The sequence below is a fragment of the Chrysochloris asiatica genome, unplaced genomic scaffold (genome assembly GCF_000296735.1).
Source record: "Chrysochloris asiatica unplaced genomic scaffold, ChrAsi1.0 scaffold00069, whole genome shotgun sequence".
Lineage (NCBI taxonomy): Eukaryota > Metazoa > Chordata > Mammalia > Afrosoricida > Chrysochloridae > Chrysochloris > Chrysochloris asiatica.
The window spans coordinates 2,696,555-2,717,002 of record NW_006408587.1 but is presented as its reverse complement, the minus strand read 5'-3'; the positions used below and the strand labels follow the sequence as shown (position 1 = coordinate 2,717,002).

General features: G+C 37.4%; 1 protein-coding gene across 3 annotated transcripts in view; it reads left to right on the top strand.

Annotated features, from left to right (window-relative positions):
• Positions 1-20,448, top strand: part of MUSK (muscle, skeletal, receptor tyrosine kinase) — a 153,820-nt gene that overhangs the window by 43,503 nt on the left and 89,869 nt on the right. The window contains exon 6 of one of the 3 annotated variants that reach the window (XM_006864677.1): positions 17,967-17,996. The exons of the other annotated variants lie outside the window; for them this stretch is intronic. Within the exon in view, the coding sequence (XP_006864739.1) occupies positions 17,967-17,996 (30 nt within the window). The remainder of the gene's footprint in view (positions 1-17,966; positions 17,997-20,448) is intronic. 3 annotated transcript variants of the gene reach the window in all.

The following is a 20,448-nucleotide window of genomic DNA, read 5'->3' as shown; positions in this document are numbered from 1 at the left end:
GATACATGGAGGGGATAATAATCAATGTAATGAAACAAGCTATATGAATGGTTGAATGTGAAGCTGATGATGTGCCCTGTAAACTTTCACTCAATTCAAAATAAAAACATTTAATTAAAAAAAAAATGAGATGTATAAGTCCAAAAATACATATACAAAAGGTAAAGTTCTTCCTCTTTAATGTATTCATTCTTCCAACAAAGCTTTGTTGAGCGATATTCACCAGGCATTGTGGGAGGCAGAGCAGGCCTTGCCTTCGCTGGGATTAATTTCAAGATGTAACTAATTGGATTCATGCAAAGTTGTTAGGGAGAACTACTAGAATTTCATGGAATTTAAATAATCTTACATCTAGTTTGCGTAGTGGTTATGAATCAGGCTGTGAAACTTAAGGTCAGCAGTTCGAAACTACCAGCTGTTCCGCGGGAGAAAGATGAGGCTTTCTGCTCTTGTAAAGATTTACAGCCTCAGAAACCCTGTACAGGGTCACTATGGGTCAGAATCTACTCGACAGCACTTAACAATAACATTTAATTAGTTCCTTCAGAAATCAAATAGATACCCTGACTTTCAAATTTTGGTTGGTATATTCATTTTCATGAATGGTAAGCTATGCAATGCATGATTTGTGGAAGGAACTTAACATAGTGCTTTATAATGTGGACTCTAGACTCTGAAGAAAATTGCATGGACTCCTGAGTCTAGAGGAAACTGCCTGAGTTCAAATCCTAGCTCTAGCACTTGCTACCTACATGACCTTTGACAGGTTACTTAATCTTTTTGTGCCTTAGCTTCCCTACATCTATATGATGGTAATAATACTACTACTATTTACCTCATTAACAGAAGAATAAATTTAAGTAGTGCATTTAAAATTTTATAATAGTTCAAGAGTTAACACTTAAAATGTAGCCATTCATATTATTTCTAGATCTATATAACTTCTGTGCAGCAGAAGCAATGATTTAAGTGCATCTGAAAATAATTACAGCTCTTTATTCCATATATCATCCTCATCTTTGAGTTAGCAACAATAAAATTCAATGGCAAAAACTAAATTTCTATTTAAAATTAAATGTAGTCTCTTTTTATTTTTGGAGAAGGTGAAAAAAAATATAGTTTGTTTCATTCATGAACAAGTATTCTAAGGACATGTAAGTTTAAAAATTTACAAAGACACGTGAATTTCAAATACATCTAGTAAATAAGAAAGATGCATGTAGTTTGTCCCACCTATATTCATCATTAGTAAATATAAAAGTTTGACACATTTTCAAAATACTGTTTGTTTTACAAGATGGGAATGTACTTAATATATGTGTGACTGAGAAAAAAATATATATGCAGTTTGCTCATCCATGAAACAGAATTGTTAAGACTTTAATACGTTTTCAAAGTACTCATTGTAATTCCCAGTTGAGAATATTTCCATTGCATTGTTTGTTTGTTTAAAAAAAGCAACAACAACAACACAAACCTTATTGTGAATTGAGTGAAGGTTTACAGAGCTGATCATCAGTTTTACATTCAACAAATCACACACTTCGTTCTTCCCAATGATTGCTGTCCCCTCCAAGCAGCAACAATTATCCTGCTTCCTCCCTGTGGTTGTTTTTTGTCTTCCACCCCTCTTCTCAACCCTTCTGGACTTTGTCCTTAGGTGAATGTTTCCCCTTTGATCTTGAATGGTTGATCATATCATGGTGAACATATCTTACTAGTGTTGTTGTTGTCCTCCCCAACCCCCATATACCTATTTGCCTCTTGATTGAAAATTGGGGATGAGAATGAGTTCCGTTTCAGGCCTCAAGGGTGGCTGAGGACCATAATCTTGAGTTCCTCCCATCTCTTTCTGATCAGTAAGCCTGGTCTTTTTTTCACTAAAAAATAAAATTTACTTTTTGTTTGGCTCTACCAGAAATGGATTGTAGACTTTAAGTCTGAAATAGGCCTTAAAATCCATAGAGTTCAATTCCTTGTTTTTCAAGTAAGGAAATTTGAGACACAGAAAAATGACGACTTTTCCCAAGTTAGCAGCAAAACTTGATCCCTAGGCCAGGATTTCCTGCATCAACCCAGTCTTGATTCCTTTTTTTTTTCTTCTCTATTTATATTGGGTAGATCAGGGCTCTGGAGAGTTCACATGCTTTAGAACCAAATTGATCTAGGTGTTAATCCTTACTCTGCCACTTACTAGTTATGTGAGGTTGGATAATTTACTTAACCTTTGCAAATGTATTTCTGCATTGTGAAAGGGGGAAAATATTACTCAGACCATGGAATCCTTAAAATAGCCTAAAATAGCATACAGAGAGTGTCTAAATGGAAGCTCCCTGATAAATATTAGCTGTCATTGGTATTGTTATTTTTGTTGTTACAAAACGGGTTGACATCAACCCAAGGAATAATGTTGGTTAGGTTTCTCAAATGTCATAAGTAGGATGTCAACATTACCAATTGCTCATTTGTTTCCAAGGAACATAAATCTATCCTCAATCAGCAATGCCTGTACCAACATTCTTGGTACTTGTTAGAGATTATAACTTTGATTTGGCCCCACTGTGACAAGCAATGTAGGGAGGTTTATCTAAGGAGCTCTGTGTAGACATGTCTTTACTGTGAAACTAGAAAGAGTCCGTTTAGAGTCAATTTGTACAGAAAGAACAAGACAACATAAAAGTGGAAGCAAACTTTATGTATACCATGAACTGACATATTACTTTAATTCATGACAGAAATAACTCTTTGAAAAATAATTTGTTGAAAATAACACTCATTGTGATGGAATCTAAGGTAAATCTCAGGTGAGGGGATTGCATTTAAATTGCTTTAAAATTTTAATGTCTGGGGGAAAAAAATATCTCTCCTGAGGAATCATCATTCTGTCTTCTTCACAATAATGAGAACTGAGTACCTTATTTTCTTTTACTTAATTAATTCATTCATTTGCCCTGGCAGGCAGAATCCAACTTGAAATTTAATTATGGTAATCATTTCCATAAAACCACCAAAATTCTCTTCCTAGAATTCCATGTTGTTATTTCACTTAATTAACGGTCATAAAATGGATTACATTCACCTCAAAACCTCAATGTAAAGAGATGGAAATTACTAAATTGGTAGATTAATGGAATTTATTCTTCAAAGCTGTTGTTGTTGTTAGGTGCCAGCAAGTCAGTATCAACTCATAGAAACCCTATGTCCAACAGAAGGAAACACCGACTGGTTCCCCCACCGCCAACCTCACAATCATTGCTAGGCCTGAGATCATTGCTGCCACCACAGTGCTAATCCATCTTGTTAGGGGTCTTCCTCTTCTTCTTAGACCCTCCACTTTAGCAAATATGATATCCTTTTCCAGGGATTGGTCCCTCCTGATAATGTCTGAAATATGGCAGATGGAGTCTGGCCATCCTGGCTTCCAAGAAGCATTCTGGTGATATTTCTTCCAATACAGATTTGTTTGTTCTTTTAGCATTAGATGGTACTTTTAATACTCTCCTCCAACATCACAGCTCAAATGCATCAATTCTTCTGTGGACTTCCTTTTATGGACTAGCTTTCATATGCATATAAGGTTATTGAAAATACCATGGCTTGGATGAGGCACACTTTGGTCCTCAAACTAACATCCTTGCTCTTGAACATTTTAAAGAGGATCTGTACAGCAGATTTGCCTAATGCACTACATTGTTTGCTATCTTCCATGAGTGTTGATGTCTGATTCAGCAGTATGAAGTCTTTGACAACTTCAATCTTTTCTCCATTTATATGGATGTTGTTTACTAGTCCAGTGGTGAGGATTTTTGTTTTCTTTACATTGAGGTGCAACCCATACTGAGGACTGCGGTCTTTTATTTTCATCAGTAAGTATTTTAAGTCCTCATCACTTTCAACGAGCCAGGTTATATGATCTGCATATTGCAAGTTGTTGATGAGTCTTCCTTCAATCCTCATGACACATTTTTCTTCATATAATCAAGTTTTTCAGATTATTTGCTGAGCACACAGGTTGAAAAAGTATGGTAAAGGAATAAAACCCTTTCCTAATTTTAAACCATTCAGTATGTCCTTGTTCTGTTTGAACAACTGCCTCTTGGTCTATGTACAGGATCCTCATGAGCACAATTAAGTGTTCTGGAATACTCACACTACTTAACGTTGTCCATAGCTTGTCATGATCCATACTATCAAAAACCTTTGCATAGTCAATAAAGCACAGGTAAACATCTTTCTGATATTCTCTGTTTTCAGCCAAGATCCATCTGACGTCAGCAATGATATCCCTTGTTCCATGGCCTCTTCTGAACCCAGCTTGAACCTCTGGAAGTTCTCTGTCAATGTATGGTTGCAACCATTTTCGTATTATCTTTAGAAAAACTTTACTTACATGCAATATTAATGATATCATCTGATGATCACTGCATTCCATTGGATCATCTCTCTTTGTAAAGGGCACAAATAGTGATCTCTTCCAGGCAGTTGGCCAGGTAGTTATCTTCCAAATTTCTTGGCATAGATGAGTGAGTGCCTCGAGTATCATATCACTTTGTTGAAAGATTTCAATTTGTATTTCATCTATTCCCAGTACCTTGTTCTTTGCTAATGCCTTCAATGCATCTTGGACTTCTTCCTTCAGTATCACTGGCTCTTGATCCTATGCTACCTCTTGAATTGGTTGAACATCAACCATTTGTGTTTGGTACAGTGACTGCTTATTCCTTCCATCTTCTTTTGATGCTTTCTGCATCATTCAATATATTGCCCATAGACTCTTTCAATATTGTAACTTAAGGCTTGAATTTTTTCTTCCAATTCCCTCAACTTGACAAATGCTATGTGCACTCTTCTCTTTTGGTTTTTTAATTCCAGGGCTTTGCACATTTTGTTATAATATTGACTTTGTCTTCTCAAGCTAATGTTTGAAATTTTCTGTTCAGCTATTTTACCTCTTTATTCTTCCATTTGCTTTAGCTTCTCTATGCTGGAGAACAAGTTTTGGTCTTTTCCTTCTTTCTTGTCTTGTAAATGACCTTTTGCTTTCTTCCTGCATGATGTTGTTGGTGTCATCCCACAACTGTTCTGATCTTTGATCTTTAGTGTCTAATGAGTCAAATCTGTTCTTGAGATGGTCTCTAAGTTCAGGTGGGATATATTCAAGGTCACATTTTTGCTCTTCTGGACTTGTTTTAATTTTTTAAAGCTTCAGCCTGAATGTCCATGTTAGCAATTGATGATCTGTTTCACAGTCTGCCCCTAGTCTTGTTTTGGTTGATGACATGAAGCTTTTCTACGGTTCCTTTCCATAGATATAGTCAATTTGATTTCTGTGTATTCTATCTGGTAAGGTCCATGTGTATAGTCATCTTTTATATTCTTTTAAAAAATGTATTTGCAATGAAGAAGTCACTGGTCTTTAAAAATTCTATAATGTGATCTCCAGCATCATTTCTATCACCAAGGCTAAATTGTTTCCAACCTTTGCATTTCAATCACCAGTAACTACCAGTTCATCTTGATTACATGTTTGATCAATTTCAAACTGAAGAAGTTTGTACAATTCTTCAATCCAATCATCACTGGCTTTAGTGGTTGATGCGTTAAATTGAATAATAGTGGTATTAACTGATCTTCCTCTTCTTGTTATTGTCAAGTGTTGTTGAGTCAGTTTTGACTCGTGGCGACCCTGTATAGGGTTTCCAAGTAGCTGCTGGTGGGTTTGAACTGTTGACCTTGTGGTTCGCAGTCCAGTGCTGATCCACAGCGCCATAGCAGAAGTTCTCGTAGGCATGTGGATATCATCCTATTGCAGACAGCATTGAACTTCAAGACAGATCTCGGTATGCTCTTTATGACGAGGAATGCAATGCCATTCCTGTTCAATTTGTCTTTCCTGGCATAGTAAACCATGTGATTGTCAGATTCAAAATGGTCAATACTAGTCCATTTCAACTCACTAATGCCTAGGATATGGATGTTTATGCATTCTATTTCATTTTTGACGATTTCTTGTTTTCCTAGATTCATACGTCATACATTCCATGTTCTGACGTTTAATGGATGTTTACAGCTACTTCTCTTCATTTTGAGTTTTGCTCCATCAGCAAATTAAGGTCCTGAAGGCTTTAGTCCATTTGTGTCATCATGGTCAACTCCACTTTGAGGAGGCAGCTTTTCCACAGTTATATTTTGAGTGTCTTCCAACCTGGGGTGCTCATTTTCCAGCACTATATCTGACAGTGTTCCTTAGAAGTCAGACATAGTCACCCTGCCAGATTCTATTAGTTAGAAGCAAGTCACTAAGTCCTGCCCATATGCCAGAAAAGAAACTAGATTCCACTTATGATGGGAACATTTGTGGACACATTTTTAAAGCACAACAATGTCAACTTATTTCTATTAATCCCACTATGCACTTGTTAGCAAAATGGTTTTTGATCTTACTGCTCCTCAAAAACATTAGGCAATTTTCAAATGCTTCTGCAAAATACAGAGTCCCAGGTCCCTGAAGGAAATTCTGACCCAACAACCTGAGTAGTATTGACATCATATAATTTATTAGTGTTTCATTTTTTAGTTTCAAAAGTTTTAAGAAATTTCAAGTTTTAAAAGCCACCATGTTAATGCATGTGGAGATTCATTCAGTGATTCAAGTACTGAAACTCTTATCTGTTATCTCTTCAGTACTGAATCTTTGCCCTTCCTTCTCTTCTCAACCTCTCACACTCCTGTTAGACATATGGCAGAACCTATAGATCTGTTTTCTCCATCTCCAAGTTGCTCTCACATTTTCAACACTTTTTCTCTCAGAACTCAGTACTATGTGTTTTCATAAATACCATTTTCTGATTCACTGACTTCATTTGAACTTATCAAATCTTTACTACATTTGTTGTGTGTGCATTTAATTTCAGTTATTATATTTTTAATTTATAACTTTTCTACTTTTTTAGTAATTACTTCTGTATTTTAATTCTGCCTATGTTTGCTTCAGAATTTCTTGTTCTTTTCTCTTTTTTAAAACAGAATCTATTTCTATCTTTTATTTTTTTGAGAGTCCTAAACTTTCTTATCCCATAGCTTTATTTTCTAGCAAAGTAAATTAATCTCTCAATTACTGAATTTGTTGGTTTCTTAACATTCATTTTCCTAATGTTCTTTGAAATGATAATTTTATCAATACATCTTACGTGGGTTTTTCTTATTTTTAGTGTCTCTGAACTTATTTTTCCTTTCCCAATAATTTTTGAGATAGCCTTTCGTAGATCATGCAATTCCCTCATTCCGAATAAAATGTTACAAAATGAAAGTTTAGAGTCTTCATTCTGGAATATTTGAGGCTTCATCCAATATCCAGTCACTAAGAGAGGTGAAAGATAGCACAACTTTGGGCTTCTTCCTCCATCTCAAATTCCTCTTTCATAAATAAGAAGGCTCCACTTCTACCCTTTGGTTTTAAGCAGTGAGTTACCTATCCCTACCTATCTCAGGTGGTACACTGTTGGAGAAATCAAATTTTAGGACCCTTTTCCCTGCTTAGAGAACAGGAGTTGTTTCTGATCACTGCCTTATGTACTGAGTCACCTTGTTTTTTGACCATGGTTTGTCTTTTGAGGTAACAAATAAATGATCATGTGAAGTCCTGGTGTGGTGCTATGGGTTAATGCACTGGACTGCAAAGTCATTTGAACTGCAAGGTCGGTGGTTCAAGCTTACAAGCTGCTCCTCAGAAACCCTATACAGGGTCGCTGTGGGTCGAAACTGACTCAACAACACTTGACAACAACAATTATGATTATGTTCTTGTTCTGGTTAAGTGGTTTTGAATTGTAAACCCATGGCACTCTCTTGGTTAGTAATCTTCATATTGTAATTATTATACTGTTGATATTGTTAAGGCCCATCAAATCAGTTCTGAACCATACCAAACCTGTATAGCATTTCCGAGGAGTGGCTGGTAAGCTTGAACCACCAACCTTGCAGTTTGAATTGACTTTGCAGTCCAGCACATTAGCCCACAAGTAAATCTACCCATTCAAATATATAAGAAATAAAATGCATATTGTTATTTGATAGGCCACATTAAAATTAATATGAAAGATGACAATTTTACCTACTTAGAAAATCTGGTGTGGCACTCTATGATACACACTGAACTGCTAACACCAAGGTCTGTGGTTCAAACCCATCAACCTCTCCTTGGAAACCTTATACAGGGTCATTATGAATCAGATCTGACTCAATGGCACTTAACAACACTTGGAAAATGCTAGTATCAACTCCAAAGCTAGTTGTAAATAATATGGTAAGTGTGTATTTTTCTTCATAAATAAAACACATACATGCATATGTTGTTGTTAAGTGTCTTTGGGTTGGTTCTGACTCATTGGGACCCTGTGTAGCATCTCCAAGGCTTTTAAATCCTTACAGGAGCAGAAAGCCTCTTCTTTCTCCCATCAAGCCTCTGGTGAGCTTTACCCATTGATGCCTTGTTTTACAGTCCAACTTATACTATGGAGCCACCGTGCGCCCCTACATATACACACAGATTAATAGCTTTTCTATTTAGCAGAAATATACTATTAAAAGTTAATGGTGTAGCTACATTTCTAACCAGGTGTTCTAAATCCAGAGCCTGTGCTTGTAACCTTTATACTAATATGTCACTACATAATTCATTAAATACATTGACTTGGTCCTAATCATTGAGATAAGAAATGGACTAGTGTACTTGAAAGTTCTCTGGAATGCCTATTCCCAAAGGAACCCTTTCATACATATTTCAAATTCTTTCCCTATATGATTTCATTATTTGACTACTGCTCAAATCTTTACAAAACCTCTCTCCAACTCTCCCAAGGTAGATCGAGTTAAATAACTTTTGACTTCTCTTCTAAGTTCTGTTTACTTTATTTACATGTTTTCCCCCTCACCTACGATTATTTATTTACCATAAGAGGAGGTCCCAATATCAAGACAGCAAAAATAAAAGAAGAATGTGTGATTTCAGCTTTGGCTGAGACCTCAGCTCTACTCAACAGCCAAATTCTGTTATCTTCTTTGCTTCCTCTCTCTCTGTGGCCAAAGAATGCAAACTGCTACACAGCTCTGTCATCTTTCTCCAGTTTTGTCTGATTTTCCACAAGTACTACCTGGCCTATAGGACTTTTTTACTTGTATTTCTTTTGTTTTTAAAAAGCAAACTTGATGGCTTTCCTTGACCACATATGACAGTATTCTCCTTTAAATTTCTGCTCTAATCAACTAATACCATTGTTTTCTCTTCCTTAGTATCAAATCACATTCACATACACATACCACACAAGCATTCACTTTGAAAACCTAGGGCATAGATCTTAATTAGAGCAGGTATAAGAAAGGGTGTATGGTATTTTTCAATGGAATCAAATAGTTAATTGTAATATATGACTGCAAACATATACAATGAATAAAAAATTTTTTCTCAGTTTTTTTTTTATGTTTTATTGTGAATTATGTGATAGTTTACATGGGAGAACATTACTTTACAATCATCCTATCATATATTGTTTCATAGCCATTGTTACAATCCCCTTCATGCATCATCAAACAACCAAAGGATATACCCTGCAAGCCTGCCCCCCAGTCATCAGCACACAACCCCTCTCCCTCTCTGAGTGTAGAGTCCCCAGCCACTCCATCTCTCCATGATATTGTCACTGACTCCATCTCTGGTGTCATTACTTCTCTAGGTAGGATCCCACTCTCCACTCTTCAACCTTGATGGTCCCAGGGATCTCTGCTCCTGGGCTGCAAAGTCAACCACTCCCCTCCTTTTGCTACAAAACTTCTACCTTTACATTTCCAATCTTCACAGTCGGTCCTGACAGAGATTATTCACAATTGTGCCACAAGAGTGCTAGCCCCATCTCCTTTCATCAGCCCTGCCCAGATAGATTGGCTACTACTCCGTGGAGATTCTACTTTTCTCCTCACCCCCTGGATCTAGGCTCCCTATTGAAAGCTTGTACCCAGTCATTTCTTGCCTTTGTATACTACCCCACCCCACCCCACCCCACACACATTTTGGGTAGCCAATGTCCAAGTTGCCCATCCCTGTCTACCCTTTGTGTCGAGGGGGTGGGAATGATCCTTGCTCAAAAGATTTGTTCCCTCTTTTGAGCTACTGCATCCGTAGGTATAGGTCAAGTTCATCAAATTGTATCAGGTTACTCTGTTTTTCCCTCTTTCTTCTTCTAGTTGAGTTCTGATCATCCAGCCATTGAAGCCAGGTCAAGTGGGTAATATCTGCAAGTGTGGGTGTTCTTGTGCATATGCCCTCTCTTCTTATCAGCTGGAAGCTTCACTCTCCACTCTAGTCTTCTGTGGCTATGTCACTAACTCTGGGCCCATGAGTCCCAGGTCTTGCCATCCTGGTGGCCAACCAGATCTCCACCCGGGTTCACAGGAGTCTATTGAACATGGTAGAACTTAGCTTTCAGCTTCATTGCTGTTTTTCCCTTACTTCCCCTAATTGGTGACCAACGTGGTCACAAATCAGTTCACATGTCTGCTTGTGTATTCCCATTAAGTCTTAGTCTTGGAAGGGGATTTGCCCTGAGGGGACCCGACCACTTGCCTTGATATCTCCTGGGTGAACAACTTGCTTGTTCTTATAGTCGTAGATCGGGCTGCCATTATTGTTTTGTATTTTTCCTGTCTGTCTTTCTTTTAAGAAGTATCGTCTGTTCTTCTAGCCACTCCAGGCTAGTGGCTTGTCCTTTCAAATGGAAATTTCCCACCTCAGAAGATTTTGGATGGGGTTCAGGATTCCACCTATGGTCTTATGCAATGCAGAGACTCCACAGAAAGCCTACTTCACTGGGCAAGTTGTAGCCCCATTTTAGGTATTCCAATCAGTTATAGGCAGAAGACGGACTTATAAGGTTTCTATGGTGATATTGCTGGCTATTCCTTTCTCTCACCCTCAAGTGTCTATTTTATAATGATATGCAAGGGAAACCAAGATTCAAAAGATAGCCAAGCATCTTATCATTATTTCCCCCCTTTTGCCCATTCCAATCATGCCTCAATCCATGAATCCCAGAGCATTTTTTGTTCCAAGGTTGTACATACATCATTTTTTTTTTTTAAATCTCTGTCCCACTTAGCCCATGCAAACATGCCTAATTGTTCTCCTATCTGCCTTGTTCTTCCATTCCCTTCCCCCTTCTTGTGTATTGCCCCCCTACCCAGCACCCAACTATCCTATGTCTATTCCCTACCCCTTGCTCTACCGTTCCTTCCCTCCCCTCACTCTACCACCCACATCCCGGTAACCAGCAAAGAACTGCTCCCCTACACTTTTAGTATAAGTTATTTTTCTTCATCTTTTACAATAATGGTCCTATGCAGTATTAATTCTTTTGTGACTGACTAATTTCACTCAACACAAAGTCCTCAAGGTTCATTCATGTTATGCAATGGCTTGCAGCTTCCTTGTTGTTCTTAAAGGCAGCATAATATTCCATTGTGTGTATGTACCGCAGTTTGTTTATCCATTCTTCAATTAATAGGCACTTAGGCTGTGTCCATCTTTTTGCTATTGTAAATATTGCTGCTATGAACATTAGTGTGCATATATCTACTCGTATTATGGCTCATATTTCTTGTGGATAAATACCAAGTAGAGGAATAGCTGGATCATAAGGTATTTCTATTGCCAACCTTCTGAGGAAGCGCCATATTGCTTTCCAGAGAGGTTGGACCATTTTGCAATCCTACCAGCAATGCAGAAGCATCCCAGTCTCTCCACATCCTTGCCAGCATTTATTGTCCTCTACTTTTTTTGATCTTTGCTGTTATTGCTGGTGTGAGATGATAGCTCATTGTTGTTTTGATTTGCATCTCCCTAATGGCTAGTGATCGTGAACATTTCTTCATAAGTTTGTTGGCTGCCCGGATCTCTTCCTTAGTGAAGTGTCTGTTCATGTCCTGTGCCCATTTTTCAATTGGGTTATTTATCTTTTTCTTGTAGAGGTGTTGTAGTTTCCTACATATTTTAGAAATGAGTCCCTTGTCTGATGTATTGATGCAAAAGGTTTTTCCCATTGTGTGGGTTCCATTTTTACTTTTTTGGTGAAGTCTTTCGATGTACATAAGTTTTTAATTTTTTGTATGTCCCACTCATCTATTTTGCCTACTTTTGTTTATGTAGTTTTCCAAATGTTTGGTAGTCTGTGTATTCCCTGAATTAGAACCTTCACATTTGTCCCTATTTTTTCATTGATGACCTTCATAATTCTGGGATTCACATTTAGGTCTTTAATCCATGCTAAATTGGTTTTTGTATAAGGTGTGAGGTCTTGTTTCAATCTTTTGCATATTGCTTTCCAGTTCTGCCAGCACCATCTGTTGAAGAGACTATCACCTCCCCATGCACTATATTTAGGTACTTTTTTGAAAATCACTTGGCTGTATTTGGAGGGGTTAATTTCTGGATTCTCAATTCGGTTCCATTGGTCATTGTATCTTTCATTGTATCAATACCAGGCTGTTTTGACCACTGTAGCCATGTAATCAGTTTTGAAGTCAAAGAGTGAAAGGTTTCCAACCTTATTCTTCTTAAGCAGTGCTTTACTTATCCTGGGTCTCTTTCCTTTTCATATGAGGTTTGTAAAATTGGTTTTTTTCCATCTCTTTGAAGAATGTCATTGGAATCTGGATTGGGATTGCATTATATGTGTAAATTGCTTTAGGCAGTATTTATTGCTTTGGGAAGGTTACATTTATTCCTAGATATTTCATCCTTTGGGCAGCTGTTGTAAATGGTATTGCTTTCCTAATGTCCTTTTCAGTGCTGTCGTTATTGGTATAGAGGAATCCAGCTGATTCTTGTATGTTGATCTTATACCCTGCCACTTTGCTGAATCTTCCAATGAGGTCTGGTAGCTGTTTTACTGAGTCTTTGGGGTTTTCTATATATAGGATCATATCGTCTGCAAATAGAGTTTTATTTCTTCTTTACCAATTTGGATGCCTTTAATTTCCCTGTCTTTCCATATAGCTTTTGCTAAGACTTCCAGCACAATATTGAATAGGAGTGGTGACAAAGGGCATCCTTGTCTGGTTCCTGTTCACAGAGGGAAGGCTTTCAGGTTTTCTCCATTGAGAGTAATGTAGTCTGTTGGTTTTGTATATATGCTCTTGACTATGTTGAGGAATTTCCCTTCAATTCCTACTTTGTTGAGTGTTTTTTATCAGGAATGGATGTTGGATTTTATCAAATGCCTTTTTTGCATCAATCGGTATGATCATGTGGTTCTTTTCCTTTTTCTTATTTATATGGTGGATTATGTTGATTGTTTTTCTAATGTTAAGCCATCCTTGAATCCCTTTTATGAAACCCACTTGATCATGATGTATTATCTTTTTGATGTGCTGTTGGATTCTGTTGGCTAGGATTTTGTTGAGAATTTTTACATCTATATTCATGAAGGATATTGGTGTGGGCTTCCCTTTTCACTCTTCTTTTTGCTCAACTCAGAGTAACTTTCACAGGTGTTGTCTGCCTCCCTGGTATATGGCAGTTGATATTGTTCTTGTCTGGTTTGTGGGGCTTTATAGAATGTGATTATATCTTGACTATATGGTAGCAATTGCTGTCTCTTCTTGGGTAGTATAGGGAGAGAAAAATCTTCCTGTAGGTAAAAGGGGGGAAAAAATCAAAACAAAGAAAAACAAAACAAACAAACAAAAAACACAGCAACAGCAAAAAAGCAAGGGGGAGGGGAGGAAAACAAAACAAAACAAAAAAAAACAAAAACAAAGCAAAACCAAAGAACCAGATTGGATAGTGTAGAAAAATGAAAGGAGAGAGAGAAGGAGGGGGAAAAAAAAAAATCTGTAGCCTAATGTGAGTATGACTTTAATGTCCTCTTTCAGCTTCTTGCCTTCAGGGCACTCTCATAAATTTCAAGATGCCACTGTTGGTTGTTATGTGTACCTCAGGATTTAATTTTCAGCCTCTTTTGTATGTAAACTCTGTCCCTCTCCACACCCCCTGCTCTGGCCTTTTCCCTATTAAACAGTTCAGAGCTGGCTGTGGCTGTTTTGAGCTGCCTGCTGGTAGCATAGTTGTCACGAATCGGGCTGCCAATCTCAAGGTTGGTAGCTCAGAACTACCAGCTGTTCTGCAGGAGACAGACGAAGCCCTCTGCTCCCACAAAGATCCACAGCCTCGGAAACCCCGTGCAGGGTTACTATGTGTAGAAACTGACTCCACCATGGCACTTAACAAGCAAACGAGCAAGTCCTTTGAAATTCCAATCGGATCTGTGTGCATGTGTGGTGGAAAAACCCTCCAGTGGTGGGGGTGTCGGGTGTCCACTCGCTCAGACACCCCCTCTAGTCACCAGAATGGAGGTGTGCAGACAGCTAGGGGCCAATGAACAGATACCAAAAAAATTCAGAACAAAACCAAACCAAACAGAGAATATTGTCACCTTTGCTCCTAGGTTCCCGTGGGCATTAGTTCTTGGCGAGTCTGCTTGCTCCCTGGTTTGGTCTTGCTGTTTGGTCTCACCCAAGCTGTTGGCTTCTGGCCTCTGAGCCCAGCAGATTCTAAAGTATGAGAGTTTTTACTTTTGCTACAAGTTCCACTAGCTATAAGCCTTCAAACTTTTTAACTATTCCTACATATGTGGTTCAGAGTTTTGGAGCTCTCCACATGAAATGAAAGAGCTTTGCTATTTTTTTAGTTTGTTGATTCTGTCTTATGAGTTAGTTGCAGTTCTGAATAGAATAATATATGAGGAACTGGCAAGCTTTTTAGTAATCAAGATAGTGAAGTTGGACTATTAAGCCTGGAAACATGAAAATATATGATCGATTTTTGTTTTCTTTCTTGTTCAGTAGGTAGAACTAGGAACGAAGTCATCTATTCATACAGTATTATTCAATCATAAAGTTGTGTTTTTTAAAAACCTATATGCTTGTACAGTATAGTCAAAAATCAGTCCTTGAAAATACACGTATACAACAAATAGGTAACCATGGTTACCTCTGGAAAACGGAATTTGATATATGAGATATGGAAAAAGAGAATGTTTTCCACTGCATACTGTTTGGTACCTTTTGAATTAGATGTCACATTTCTGTATTTCCAATTCAAATAATATTTTGTTATGTTGTTATTGTTGTTATATGCCATTGAGTCAGTTCTGATTCACAGCAACTCATAAGATTTCTGAGGCTGTAAATCTTTGCAAGAGCAGAAAGCCTCATCTTTCTCCCATGGAATGGCTGTGGCTTGAATTGTAGGCCTTTTGGCTTGCAGTGCAGTCCAGTGCTTATCCTGCAGTCACTAGACTCTGCTTGTGAGTTATATGTATTGTTTATTCTTTTAAAATTCCTCCTCGATATATACTAAGGGGAGTCCTGGTGTGGCGCTGTGGGCTAATGCGCCAGACTGCAAAGCCGTTTGAACTGCAAGGTCAGTGGTTCAAGCTCACCAGCTGCTCCTCGGAAACCCTATACAGGGTCGCTATGGGTTGGAATCGACTCGACGGCACTTCATAACAACAACAACAATGAGTTGGAAACAACTCGAAGGCACTTAACAACAGCACAATATACTAAGGGTGTGGTGCCGTAGGATATGCATTGGACTGTTAACAGAAAGGTCAGCAGTTCAAACCCACCAACCGCTTCTCGGAAACCCCGTACAGGGTTGCTATGATTTGGAATCAACTCGACGGCATTTAACAGCAATATTAGTATGTTATTAGTAGGAGAAAAGTGCTGGTGTGGCTCTGTGGGTTAATGTGCTGTACTACAAAGCCGTTTGAACCATAATGTTAGTGGTTCAAGCTCACCAGCCTCTACACAGAAACTCTTAGAATTAGTCATCCGAACACTGGAATACTGCAGAGATCAGTATGGGTTGAAACCGACTTGACAGCACTTAAAAACAACAACAACAACAAATACTAAGGAGCTTTAATACTCCTGTTATTTTTTAAAAGAGAAAATATTTTAAATAAAGGAAATATTTACACTAAAAAATATGCAAACTAAAACACAGATATTCTAAATAAGTGAGGCTAGCAAGATATTAACAGTGGTTGCGGGCCGTGGAGTTGGTTCAGATTCATAGCGACCCTGCGGGTTTCCGAGGCTGTAAATCTTTATAAGAGCAGAAAGTCTCATCTTTCTCCCACTGAAAGGCTGGTAGTTTCAAACTGCTGACAGTGAGATAAGCACCCCGCCTCATAACCATTATGCTACCAGAGCTCCTTAGGCTTTAGGAAATGGTGAAACTATGGTTATCTACGAAGGCATGCTCAGGCCAGAGGTATTCAAATCAATTTTTCTGGTCTAATCCATCCCACTTATGGGCCTTCGTTTATTTCCTTTGCTTAAGGGCTGTGATACAAACAGGGAATCTCTGCAGTATTCCAGTGTTCAGACGCCTAATTCTAAGTATGGGATAAACTAGTATTTATTCAATCTCTATGTTCTACCAGACACTGTTGTTGTTGTTAAGTGCCTTCTAACTCATAGCCAACAAAGCCAAGAATTTGCCTTTGACTTGGTAGGTAGAAATAAAGAAAGTTCAGACAAAGGAAAATCTAATGGGGAAATAATAAGTTCACTTAAGTTAAAAGAGGATTTGCTATTATCTGTAAAAATAGGGCCTCCTCCCTATAATGCTTGACTAAAGCGGGCACCTGAAATGAAAAAACTGGGAGAGATTCCTGGCTCTGCACTTTGGCAAATCTCTGAATTTCAGATTCCTTGTCTGGCAGATTGGGCAGAATAACACTGGTTATACTCAATCACAATAGCACAGTTAAAGTTAAATGAGATAATGTATAGTATATGTGAAAATATCTGTAAGTTGTAAAGAACTGTAAGAGGCTGATGGCACTGTGGACTAGGCATTGGGTTGCTAATTGTGAGGTCAGTAGTTCAAACACACCATCTATTGCATGGGAGAGAGACGAAGGTGCCTGTTCCCATAAAGATTTAGACTCTGAAACCCTGTATAGGCTGCTATGAGTCAGAATTGGCTCCATGGCAGTGGGGTTTTTTTTGTTTGTTTATGTGAATGAAGAATTCTGTAAATGTATTCTTAGCATTAAGAGGAGTTAACAGTATTGCTGCTGCTACTTTGTACTAGATCATAGTTGATTAATTATTAATTCTAAGGGAGATCTGAATTAATATGAACAAAGAAGCTTTAAAGGAAAAAAAAAAAAAAAAACACAACCCACTGTGGGGTTTACATGTGATATGACTATATTCCATATAGTAATTTGATATTTTGTAGTCTTTCAAAAACAATACTAAACTCTTTATATTTAGATATTTTTACGTTTTCCTTTGGGGATTGTTTCCCCAGGTCGCTTCCCAGAAAATAATGATTTCTGTCTTGGTTTCTGAGCATTATGGGTTTCAATACAGAGGAACAGAGATCTGTGTTGTTCATAGGCTCTGCTCTGCAGAAACCCCCTAATCCTCTGTTTACCATAACATGAGTCTATTGCCATAGAAATGATAGCTGAGAACCCAGATTCAACATCACTGGCTTCACAGTAGGGCCTTGTAAGAGGAGAAGCTAAGCTAAGAGTGAAAATGCAATTTATCAGAATAGAAGGCAGAATGTTGTCTTGAAAGAAAGAATAATTATCAACATTCAAATAAAAATGCATGAATGATCTCTGTTGTTGGGTATGCTGTTAATATTTTCTGTATTGTGCTGCCTGACTAAAAGTAATAATTTGAAATATTTTGAAACATAATAACTTGCTTTTATAAGGTCAGTAGTTTCCCTTGACTGCCTTTGTTTCTTATGAAATAAGAAACAAGAAGATTCTAATTAATCTTGCTGCACATTTGACCTTTTTGTGGTCTAAGATTTCCCTTTTCATGATGTGTTGTTTTTGTTTGTGTGTTTGTTTGTTTTGCTTTGTTTCTATTAATAGAAGAAAGTGAACCTGAGCAAGATGCTAAAGGTATTTTTTCTACCATGTATTTTTTCATGTATTCTATTTCATTTGATTCATTTGTTTACTTTTGCTGACCATATAAGCAACTTTAAGAAACATTATTTTGTTAACAAATAACTAGCTATGTATGAAAATATTAAGTCACTGCATTTAATAGAGTACTATTAGATGGGCTGCTTTATTATAAAATATGCTTATTGGCCATTTACGTTTCTTAAGAAAATATTGAATCATCAGAAATGCTTTAACTTCGTGTTCCAAACTCTGCTAGTACACATAAAATGGAACAAACTTCGTCAGCATGGGAGTACAAACCCCAAACAAGTTGGAGCCAAAAGTTATCCTTGACTAAAAACTTATTTCTCTTTTTTGACTTACATTTTTTTGAAGGAATGTTAAAATGTCAAGAGCCAGCTTAGATTTTACTTCCAGAGGGTGAGGAACATTAATGTAATCAGTCCTAATAAAATCAAATGAAACCAAATTAGGGAGAAAGATGAGGCTATCTTTTCCCACAAAGATTTACAGCCTGGGAAACAAGGTCACTAGGAGTTGGAAAACCAACTTGACAACACTTAACAAAACAACAATCCAAATCCAATTCATTGAAATTGTACACAGACAATATAATTAATGGAATATGCTTAGATGAAAGTAGTTGGAAATCAAATGTGTTTGGAAAACCCTCTCCTAGAACAGGATCCCTGGTGTGACACTATAGGATAAGCACCGGACTTCTAACTTCAAAGGAAGTGGTTCAAACCCACCAACCACTTCTCAGAAACCCTAAACAGGGCAGCTATGAGTTGGAACTGATTCATCAGCACCCAACAACAACAATTTTAGAACAAAGAGTTTTCCTTTCAGTTTTCTTTCAAAGACAGCACTTTTCACTCTACACATACTTTGTGCCTTTCTAGCTCTGGTCACGTAGTGGTTACGAATCGGGCTGCTAGCCTCAAGGTCAGCAGTTTGAAACTACCAGCCGTTAACATGGGAGAAGGATGAGGCTTTCTGTACCTGTGAAGATTTACAACCTTGGAAACCCTGTACAAGGTCATTATGAGTTGGAACAAATTCCATGGCACATCACCACCACCAGCAGCTTAACTTAAACTTTGATAATTTAGGGATAATATTCCCAAATATTAAAGTTCTACAGTTTGACTCTGGAAATAAACCTTAGGCTGATATTATTTAAAACCGTATTTCCTTAGCTTAGTATTTCAAACGAGGTTTCTATTTCTAAACATTAGGTTGCTTACAACTAACTTCAGGTGAAATCATTCTACCTGATTCTATGCGAATGTTTTTTTCTCCTAATTAGTTCATATTAGTAATTGGCACATAGAATAATGTAATTTAAAATAATTGATAAAGCGGAAGCTAGAAAAAATTTTAAAAAGTGCAAGAGACAGTAAAATCCAAAAGAACTAAATTTGTCCTTTGAAATAATTGCTCATAATTAGAATTTATAAGGGATTTATATCATTCCTATTCCCTTGCCAAGGAAAGAGAGGTAGTTTTAATATTATTAATTTTTTATATTAATTTTTTTTACTTTATAAAAATGTTGACAACTGCCCAACAGCAACCATTAACATTCAGCCCTTTTTGTTTTCTCTATTCCTCTACTAAGAAGTCCTGGTGTGGTGCTGTGGGCTAATGCACCAGACTGCAAAGTTGGTTTGAACCACAAGGTTGGCAGTTCAAGCTCACCAATTTCTCCCCAGAAACCCTATATAGGGTCCCTATGGGTTGGCTCTGACTTGACGGCACTTAACAGCAAAAATCCCTCTACTATTTTATTGTTAATTTAATTTTAAAGAAAAATTTTAACTATTAACTGATTCAACATATTTGATGCAAGAACATAAATATTTAAACATAACCAGATTAGCATTTTCCTTACCCCACCTCAGCCTCAGTTAACACTAGTTTCTTAATGCCATTGACTACAAGATCTGTTCAGTTTTTGTCTGATTGTCTCAAAATATCTTTTATCATTTGATTTGTTGGATAAGGATCAAGAAAAGATCCACACACTATAGGTATTGTGTTTCTTGTTATTACTGTTCTGAAGTGTCGTCAAGTCTCATAGCTACTACCCTGTAGAGGTTTCCGAGGAGTTGGCTGTTGGGTTTGAATTACCGTTCTTTTGGTTAGCATTCCAGTGCTTATTGTACAGTATTATGGTACAGTGCTTACAAGTCTTCTAATCTGTAACAGTTTTATCTCCCATCCACCCCACCCCCATGCTTTGTATTTGTTGAAGAAACAATAATTTGCTATGTGAAATTTTCCATATTCTGGGTTTGGTTGAATAGCATCCCTATGCTGTTGTTTAGTGTGTTCCTCAATCTTTAGATTGATAAATATAGCCAAAGACTTAATTACAATCAGACTGAATTTTGGTTATTTGGGGGCAGAGTCAATTTCATTTTTAGCATTTGATTCT